Source organism: Mus pahari, chromosome 9 (genome assembly GCF_900095145.1).
Source record: "Mus pahari chromosome 9, PAHARI_EIJ_v1.1, whole genome shotgun sequence".
Lineage (NCBI taxonomy): Eukaryota > Metazoa > Chordata > Mammalia > Rodentia > Muridae > Mus > Mus pahari.
Genome location: NC_034598.1, coordinates 27,680,073 through 27,689,990, shown reverse-complemented (window position 1 = coordinate 27,689,990; position 9,918 = coordinate 27,680,073). Strand labels below are relative to the sequence as shown.

The following is a 9,918-nucleotide window of genomic DNA, read 5'->3' as shown; positions in this document are numbered from 1 at the left end:
CCCCCCCCCCCCAGTGCCAGCCTCATCATTTCCTTCTGCCCCTGTGTTTTAGGGACTGGCAGCAATGCCTGCTACATGGAGGAGATGAAGAACGTGGAGATGGTGGAGGGGAACCAGGGCCAGATGTGCATCAACATGGAGTGGGGTGCCTTTGGTGACAACGGCTGTCTGGATGACATCAGAACAGACTTCGACAGAGTGGTGGACGAATATTCTCTAAACAATGGGAAACAAAGGTAACCACAGCCCGTTGAGTGCCTGTGAGGGGGATGGCTGGATTCTACGGCTGCACGGGGGCTTGGAAGCCCACCCCTTTGGTATAATTAGGTTTTTGATTCCTGGTATAGGATAGGATTATTCCTAGAAGTGACTGTGACAGTAGACACGCTGCCTAGTTTGCCCTCTGGGGACTGAAAGAGTTTAGCTATGCCTCAAAGGACTTCCTTTGGTGGGTGAGGTCGACTCCCTTCTCACTACAAGATCCCGCGTCCCCTTGTGGCTGCTCGAAGTTTTGGAACTCAGGTCACATTGGTTCCTAAAGGGCAGTAGCCACTTAGCAATAAGGTGACTCTCCCCATCTCCCAAGAATACGGTTCTTGTTCATTGGCATAACCAGGACGAGACGGTCTGAGTTATGTCCTTTGGAAAATAAATTGGCTTCAGTTTAATCTTGAAAGTGTTGGAGCTCACCCGACTTGCCCCATGCTGTTAACCACAAAACCATCAAAAGCCAACCAACCAACCAAAGCCATCAATATATGCATACAAAAACCAAAGGACTTTCTCTGTCCATTTAAGACGCCACTGAGAAACCGCTAAGGGCCTTGTACTGGGCTGGGATCTAGGCGAGACACTCGCTTCCTGTCTTCTCAGATCCAGGAGTCACTGTGGTGGTGTCTAGAGAGGGGGAGCCTTGTGTATGCTCTGTGGAAGGGTGAGGTGAGAGAGAGCCTGGGCCTGGAAGAGTGCCAGTCTGGGGTGACCCTCTCTGGGGTGTGGCTCGTGGCTGAGAGTGGAATGGAATGGACCAGGCAAAGACAACCAAGGAAGCCACCTAGCACGGCTTTCTGTGACTGCAGGGGGCATCAGTGTGGGGGGGGCGGAGGGCTTCTTAGCCCCTGTCAGCCTGCTTTGGGGGGGGGGGGCACAGGACAGGCATGTGACCGAGATCATACCCTTGGCTGGCCATCACAGGTCCGGAGTTGGACCCAGGGCAAGCAGTCGTCCTGCTCAGTGCCCTCCCTTCCTCCCCACCCAGGTTTGAGAAGATGATCAGTGGGATGTACCTGGGGGAGATCGTCCGTAACATCCTGATTGACTTCACCAAGAAAGGCTTCCTCTTCCGGGGACAGATCTCCGAGCCACTCAAGACCCGAGGCATCTTTGAGACCAAGTTTCTCTCTCAGATCGAGAGGTGAGTAGGGAGAAGGGGTTTCTGAGCACCATATTGCTTACAGCGAACTCCAGACTCGTGTTTGGAGTACTTCACTAGGCAGAGTATTTTTGAGGCTCATCCACTTTGGGTCCTCCCTTTTTAGGGCTGAGTAATATTCCATTGGAGTATTACAGAGCTCCATAGTTCTGTAAGGCCTTTTTAAGATTGGCATGGGGGGGGGGGTGCAAATAGTACACTGAGGAAAACATTTGCTGTGTATGTGACAAGAGGCAGAAGCATGGTGGGGGCTGGGGGTACAGATCCCAACAGTTCCAACCCCATGAGCCTCCCTGTCCTCGACTGTGCTTCCAAGAGTGCCTCAGTTTCCCATTTCCTCCTCTTGGGGATGATGAAAGCTTGGTATAAAGGTACGGGCCAGAGGATCTGGAGTTATAGGCCCAGCTCATCTACGTGATGAATTTGGGGCTAGCCTCGGCTATTTGAGATCTTGTCTCAAATGCAGACCAAGGTAGTGACTTCGTACATGCAGTGCGTGTACAATTGCATATACACAAGTCCTTGAGAAAGGCTAGCCAGTCTTATCTCAGCTTTCAGTTTACTAGGAGAAGGGAAAGCCCTGGGTACACTAGGACATTCATATGCAAGGGGACAAAGGCCATTTTGGCTGACTCAGAATAATGCAAATTAAGCCAAGGTGTGGTGACAAGGGGCTTTAAAACAATTACTTCGTGTGTGTGTGTGTGTGTGTGTGTGTGTGCACGCGCGCGCACACACACACACACACACACACACACACACACACACACACGTCAGTCAGAGGACTCCTTTCTCCTGGCCAAGAGAGGGGCCGCTCCCTCGGCTAGCCCCTTCTCTTGCTGTGGGGGCGCTTCTGGTGTCAGATTTAGTTCACTGGACTTTCATAACCGGTGCTGTCCCTGCTGAGCCACCTCCTAGCCCTGCTGTCACAGGCCGTAGGAAATTACAGTTTCAATGTGACCTGTTCTAGCTGGGCGGCGAGGTGAAGCAGAAAGCCAGTGAGCCCCTAGGTCACCTTGGACGGCCCCCTCTCTCAGAGGAGGAAGAGGGAGAGAAAAGAAGGTAATGGCGTTTCCTGGGGTCGCTGGGACTAGGAAGAGCTTTAATTTCTGTAGTCTAGCAGGTGGCCCATGCCTTTAATCCCAGCGCTCTGGAGGCAGAAGCAGGCGGATTGATGAATCCAGGCCAGCCTGGTCTACAGAGTGAGTTCCAGGTCAGCCAGGGCTACACAGAGGAACCCTGTCATGAAAAATACTACCACCACCACCACCACCAAAATCCAAAACAGCAGTCTTCAATCTTCCTAATGCTGCGACCCTTTAATACAGTCCCTCATGTTGTAGTGACACCCCACCACCACCATAAAATTATTTTCATTGCTCCCTCATAACTGTAATTTTGCTACTGTTATGAATCATAGTGTAAATACCTGTGTTTACTGATGGTCTTAAGTGACCCCCCCATGGAAGGGTCACTAGACTTCCAATGAGTCACAACCCATTAAGAATCACTAGTTTAGGGCTGGCAAGATGGCTCAGCGGGTAAGAGCATGCACTGACTGCTCTTCCAGAGGTCCTGAGTTCAATTCCCAGCAACCACATGGTGGCTCACAACCATCTGTAATGAGATCTGATGCCCTCTTCTGTGTATGTCTGAAGACAGCTACAGTGTACTCATGTAAATAAATCTTTTTTAAAAAGAGAAAGAGCCACTGGTTTAAGCGGTGAGCCGGAGAGAAGACTGCTCATTGGTTAGGAGCCTGAGTTTGGTTCCTAGCACTTCGTTCAGGCTGTTTGCAGCCACCTGTACCTCCAGCTCCAGGGGCTCACATGCCTCTGGCTGCCGCAGGAACCTGTAACGCATGCACACAGACATACACAATTAGAAGCCGAAGGCAGGAGAGACGGCTCTCGCCCCTTCTGAAGGTCCACAGTGTGTTTCTCAGCTCACACAATCAGGCAAGTCACAGCTTCCTATAGCTCTACATGCAGGGAATTGGACACCCTCCTCTGGCCTCTTTGGGTACCTGTGGCGTATACATAGACACACCTACCTACAAATGTGTGTGTGTGTGTATTCTTTTAATCTATTTAGAAGGGCAATAAACCCCTAGGATGTCATTCATAGACAAGCAGAATGCTTTGGACCCGTCCTTGTTCCAAGGGTTCTGTGGGCCCACTCCATCCAGCTCACTGGCTTTTTTCCTCTGCAGTGACCGATTAGCGCTGCTCCAGGTGCGGGCCATCCTTCAGCAGCTGGGTCTAAACAGCACGTGCGACGACAGTATCCTGGTCAAGACCGTGTGTGGGGTGGTGTCCAAGCGGGCGGCCCAGCTGTGTGGTGCCGGCATGGCCGCCGTGGTGGAAAAGATCCGAGAGAACAGAGGCCTAGACCACCTGAATGTAACCGTGGGCGTGGACGGGACGCTCTACAAACTCCATCCACAGTGAGTATGGCTTCCTCCTGGCTGGGGAGTTGGTTGAGGATCACAGGGTGTCGACACAGTTGTTCCTCACGGAGGCACAGTTGCCTGGGGCATTTGGGGACAGGAGCCTGAGACGATGAGTAGCCCTAGTACTTTGGAGAGCCAGAGGAGGGCTTCGGCTGGGCTGGCTCACAGGGGTGGAACTTTCCTTGCTTCCCTTTGGCCCTCTGAGGTGTGTCTGTGTTTGTGCTATGAGTGTGTGCATTGGCCAGCTGTGCTTGGTAAAAAGAAATTCAGAGCGAGGCAGAACAGGAGCAGGGTAGGCCCGGGCTCTGTGGCAGGGAGGAACCTTTTAATCAGAATCATAAGCCCTGTACTTGAACCCACCGTACGTTCCAAAGCTGGTGTCTTAGGGACAGTGACCACATCTGAACAGAAGCCCTGTGCATTAGTTAGCATTCTATAGAGGAAGGGACCTGACAGAATGAATCTATATTCAAAGTAGAGCCATCGTCAGTCCAGCTAGTCCAACAATGGCTGCCTCCCAACAGAAAGGCCAAGAATCTTATGGTTCTTCAGTCCAGGAGGCTGGCATCTTCCGTCTGCATTGGAATCCCGAAGTAGTCATCTTGGGTACCAGTGAGAAGGGATGCCCCAGCAACAGGGTAGATGAACTTGCCAATGGGAGTGGGGGCAGGGAACAGGCAAAAAAGTAAAAGCTTCCTTCCATGTATGTCCTTTTCTGGGGGCTGTCACCAGAAGGTGTGACCCAGATTTAGGGGGATTCTTCCCTGCCCCTTCAAATAATCCAGGCAAGAAAACTCCCGCACGGGTGTGCCCAATGCTTGGGTTTTAGTTAATTCCAGATGCAGTCAAGTTGACAACCACAATTAGCAACCACATCCCCTTACCAGTAAGAACAACACTATAAGCTACCAGAGACCATCTTAGCCCAACTGGGCTACAGTCTGACCCAGTGCCCCGGAGACATTTACCCATTAACCTTGTGGCTATGGCGTGGAGCTATCACTTAGAAGCTGTACCCATCGGTGACATGGCTCAGTGGGTAGAGCGCTTGCCTCTACGCATGAAGCTCTGGGTTCTTCCCGAAGTACAACATAAGCCAGGCATCTGAGGGAGTTTGAAGCTGCTCTGGACTGCACTGTACCTCATAGAATCCGGCTCCTGACTGGGCTAGAAATTATGTGATTGAGTATCATGTTATCAGTCCTAGCCATGTTAAGACAGAATTATTATACAATTTTTTGTTGTGTATTTTTGAGGCAGAGTCATGTAGCTCAGGCTAGCCTCAAACTTAATATATAGCTGCGGGTCACCTTGAATGTATGATCTTCCCTGCCTCCACCTCTCTAGCACTGGGACTCAGATTCAGGGGCCTGGGCCTCCTGCGTGCTGAGGCAGGCGCTCTGCCGGCTGAGGTATCGCCTGAGTGAGCTGGGTTTGCAGCCCCCTCTCACCCATTCTCTAGCACATCTTTCTAATTTCAGTCAACCCCGGTTCTCGAGCCTCATCTTCCTCTGACCTTCTCTCCCCCGCCTTTCGCCTTTGCAGCTTCTCCAGAATCATGCACCAAACAGTGAAGGAACTGTCACCAAAGTGTACCGTGTCCTTCCTCCTGTCTGAAGACGGCAGCGGCAAGGGGGCCGCCCTTATCACAGCTGTGGGCGTGCGGCTCAGAGGAGACCCTACGAACGCCTAAGAGCCAGGATCCTCCCAGCCCCCAGCCCGCCACCCTTCCAGCACTCCTCTCTAGAGCCGACGACCACACACCCCCGTGTTCCACCCAGCAAGCCCGGCTGGGAGACCCAACGCCGCCGGCACCCACTCTGCCGCCGAGGGAGGAAGGGGACCGCAGTAACGGAGCATCACATAGAATACCACCCAGAGCGCGTGCGTGCTGTTGATGATCTGATCTCTCGCCTGGACCCCTCACCCCCGCCCTGCCACTTTGCATGATTCAAGTTCGACCTGGCCATGCACTGCCCATGCGTGAACGTAGCGGCACCCACGTCTACCGCAGACGTCCAGCCAGGAAAGAGCGACCCCCTCTTGGACTCGTCTTCTGGGCCCTTCCAAGCCCATCCGTGGAGTCGCCTCCCTCCTCCCCCCAACCCCCGTGTGAAGTGTGTTATCACCAGCAGACACTGCCGGACTCCTGCCCACAGGGGCGTGGCCTGAAGGGCGAGTGTGGACATGGCACTGCTGTTCCCTTTCCCCTCCCCGCACCCGCCGCAGCCTGCCATCCCATCTGGATGTATCGATGCCACTGAGTTGTGTGTCCGTCCGTGGAGCCAGTCCTAGCCACATTATTGACAGTCTTGCATTTTGTTCTGTCTCGTGATGGTAGGGGTGGGGGTGGTAGGGGTGCACTTAGGTGGGCAGACCTGTGGGGAAAACATCTTGTCTCCATCTTGCTAGGAAAAACCAACCCACAAAACAACGCCATCACTGGAATCTCCCATCGCTTTAGTGAGCCATTGTCGTAAGTCTAGTAAACTTTGTACTGATTCAAAAGTCGGAGTGGTGTTTCCCTGGGGTGGGGGCGCGGGCTTAGCATATGGTGACAGCCACACTAGGGGCTTTATGGACTCCTGGGTCTGGGAGAAAGCTTCAAATCTTCCCAGGTATGCCTGTAGTCCCAGCATTTGGGGAAAAGGAGGAGTGAATTCAAGTCCCTCCTTGGCTACAGAGTTTCAGGCAAGCCCATCCAACAAGGGAGCCCATCCCAAATGAAGTGAAGCAATAAAAATAAGTCTCCAGCCCCCAGAGCTGGTTCAGACAAGGGTATCTCTATTTCAAAATGTCACACAGTAGCCTCTGGCCTGACCCAATGTCCCAGCACCTGTCATGTACTTCCTAAGCCCCATCCTCACGGCCGGGAAATGATCGTCTGTGCCCTTTACTTGTTGGGAGCAGTGAACTTGACCTGGGGCTGGCTGGGGTAGTGAGGAGACTGTGTAACAAGGGTGCTGGAGAGTTGTCCAGGGGTTTTCGAGGTCTGGCTTGGGGATTCTGAAGAGCTGCTGGGCCCCCTCCCTTCTCCCTATTGGTCCTTTCTAGTTATCCACCCTCACGCCTCCCCCTGGCAAGATTTTCTGGGAACTAGAAGCTGCCATTTCAGGGAGCCTGCCTTTGCTTTCCCTGCCTATCTATGTTCCTCTAAGACCCTTTCAGTCCATCCTTCTCAGAGACTGGCAGGTGCTGAGAAGGGGGCAGGTTAGGGGGGAATGGACTATGTGTGTGTGGGTATGTGACAGAGAGACAGGCAGGCAGGCAGGCAGACAGGCAGAATACTCCCATGAGACAGACTTCTGAAGCCAGGTCAGGGGAGGCTACAGTAAAATTCTGAGAGAGGCGGCCATCTGCAGGACCCCCGATAGGAACCATGGGCTAAAGGAGTGAAGAGAATCAGAGGCCATTACAGTAAGGTGAGTGTAGGCCAGCCTAAAGTGACCATCCCACTCGGTGGCCATCGGGTGAACGAAAACTCTAGCTGTCAATAGTGAAGAAAACAGAACTCACTCCTTTTGGACCTCCAAGGGCTCTGGCATTGCATCATGTGTTCCCACAACCTTCTTTAATCTCTGGATACAGGGTGCTGACAGTCATCTGGGTTCTTTCTGAGCTCTTTTCTTTGGACAAACCAAGATTTGAATGCCTAAAGAATTGAACATCCACAAAGATTGAAAACCAAGCCCCCAGGGAAGTGAACGTTGCCTCTGTGGGAGCAGAGTGGCCGTAAGGGTGGGTGGCTGCTAAACTGGAAGCTGGCTTGGCTATTTCACGGACCCTGGGTCTTCTCCCTCCTACCGGTCCTGTTTTGACACTCATCCCCGTGCCTCCATGCCCTTTCCCCTGTCAGTGTGTACCTGGAATAAGAAGTCACCATCTCAGCTACCCACATTCCTCTGAGTCCAACCCCTTCTCACTGCGTCCTCCCTCTTCCCCTCCCCCACCTCAGGAAGCCTTACCTCCGTCTCCTCAGCCTCTGGACGAGATGAGGGCATACACTTTACTCTAGCTCATGAACATGGGGGCAGTCCAAAGAGACAAAATGACTGCTGGGGCCCCTCTCAAGATGGTGGAACCTTAAACCTTGCCTGGACCATTTGCCCATCCTAGGTCTGCAGTTAGGGGTTCATCCCCACCCTTTGGTGGATTTCCCAACACTCTGTGATGTCCCGGTCACCACTGCAGCTCTCAGTGACATCAGAGCCCTTTATTGGGGGCACCGTGAACTCTGGGGGAGCTCAGATGACATTAAACCTTGAACACATGTTTACAGCTTATTTGGTTTTCAGAGGGCACTGGGCAGGCGGCAAATGAGTCACCACCGAGCAGGGAGATAGATAGTCCTGGAGCAGCCTGGGCCAGGAGTTCTTAGAACTGGGACCACCGGTGTGCTTCACCTGCATGTGGGGGCTGTGTTCTCGACTTGTAGGTGCTTCTGTGTCCTAACAGCAGATGCAGTGTGAGGCATCGTGGTTACTATTTACTGAGCGTTAAGCTGAATGTGGTCTGCTGGTTTGAAGGCATCGCTTCCACCGAGTCTCAGGGCAATCCTGCCATCAAGCAGGGGGTCAGAGTGACTTATATCTCAGCTGAGGTTCCTCTGGACTGTTAACTGCCTCCACCCTCTGTGTGTGTGTGTGTGTGTGTGTGTGTGTATGTATATACATATATATGTGTGTGTATACATATATACATATATAGATACATGTGTACATACACATAAACGTATACATATATATGGATCTCAGGCTTTATTCGAAAAACCTGGCAACTGTGTTCCAGAGTGAAGCAGCTGAGTTTCCCTTGGGTCCTTGTCCTCTGCGGGCTGCCACAGTCCCCACCTTTTCCTGTGACCCTAAGACTAGAGCTGTCACCTTCTTTCTCTTTAACATTGTATGTGCACAGGCACGTGTGCATGGGTGTGTGTGCATACATGTGCAGATATACATGCACACACACGTGCATACACACACTTGGGGAGGTCAGGGGACAGCTTGCAGGAGTTGGTTCTTTCCTTCTGTGTGGGTTCCAGGGACTGCACTTAGGTCACGAGGCTTAGCAGAGAGTGGCTTTACCACTGCTGAGCCATGTCACCAACCTTCAGCTGCCTTTCTCATTATGACAGGTATTTTCTTCCCTGAGATCCAGTTTTTCCGCCCCTCTCTATTCTCCAGGGAGACATCTCACTTTGCAGCTCCTGGATCGGCCAAATATTGGTTCCCAGTCTTCCTGGCCCCTTCCCCGGTCGCTGGGATGCCCATGACAGGTGTCTGAACTCCGAGCTCTTTGTATCAGCATTGCCTGTGGCGCTCCGAGCACCGTCTTGTTTGTTTTCTATTGGTGTGTTGAAGGATGGGGTGAGGGACAAGCTGTTATGTAAGGGCTTTTCCATCAGCTGCTTCTCAAAGGGGGCTAAGCCTGGGCCCTACAGACAAGCTCAAGACTTCAGGGTCCAGCAGGCTCCCCATCTTGGGGGCTCCCAACCTGCCCATTGGTAGCCTCGGAGTGAGTCATATCCCCTGTCATGAACAACGTCTCCTTGGTGTGACACCGGTTGACTCTCCTGGAGATGGACGGAGTGTGAGTCAGCTCCAGCCTGTCTTCCTCGGTTGGCGTCCCCCAGGGGCAGCACCGGAAAGCAAGCCTGAATCCAGACCGAAACCTGCCGAGGGTGGAGAGTCACTTTAAGCAAGGGAGCTAGGGGTACAGGAGCCGTCGGCCATGTGGCTGCTCCTTACAAAGGAGCCTCACTTTGAAGAGTCTACTGACAACTCTGTGTGGAGAGATGCACACTTGTATGGATTTAGGTTTTTGGAGCAGCCAGAGACACCGGGAACATGTATGTAACATCAGTACTTCCTAGGCATGGGCAAGAAAGATGGCATCAAGGTTCAAGGTGGCTAAGTGGTGCCGTTGTGCCTTGGAAAGAAGGGAAGAGCCGGGCGTGGTGGCGCACGCCTTTAATCCCAGCACTCGGGAGGCAGAGGCAGGTGGATTTCTGAGTTCGAGGCCAGCCTGGTCTACAGAG

General features: G+C 52.7%; 2 protein-coding genes across 2 annotated transcripts in view; one reads left to right on the top strand and one right to left on the bottom strand.

The window, feature by feature from the left end:
• Hk1 (hexokinase 1) overlaps nucleotides 1-6,392 on the top strand; it is a 70,329-nt gene extending 63,937 nt beyond the window's left edge. The window contains exons 15-18 of the mRNA XM_021205486.2: nucleotides 53-236; nucleotides 1,259-1,414; nucleotides 3,645-3,878; nucleotides 5,430-6,392. Coding sequence (XP_021061145.1) covers nucleotides 53-236; nucleotides 1,259-1,414; nucleotides 3,645-3,878; nucleotides 5,430-5,577 — 722 coding nt within the window. The 3' untranslated portion in view covers nucleotides 5,578-6,392. The remainder of the gene's footprint in view (nucleotides 1-52; nucleotides 237-1,258; nucleotides 1,415-3,644; nucleotides 3,879-5,429) is intronic.
• A 2,238-nt stretch (nucleotides 6,393-8,630) lies between these two features.
• The window catches only part of Tacr2 (tachykinin receptor 2), a 15,244-nt gene continuing 13,956 nt past the window's right edge, over nucleotides 8,631-9,918 (bottom strand). Inside the window, exon 5 of the mRNA XM_021205489.1 lies at nucleotides 8,631-9,552. Coding sequence (XP_021061148.1) covers nucleotides 9,336-9,552 — 217 coding nt within the window. The 3' untranslated portion in view covers nucleotides 8,631-9,335. The remainder of the gene's footprint in view (nucleotides 9,553-9,918) is intronic.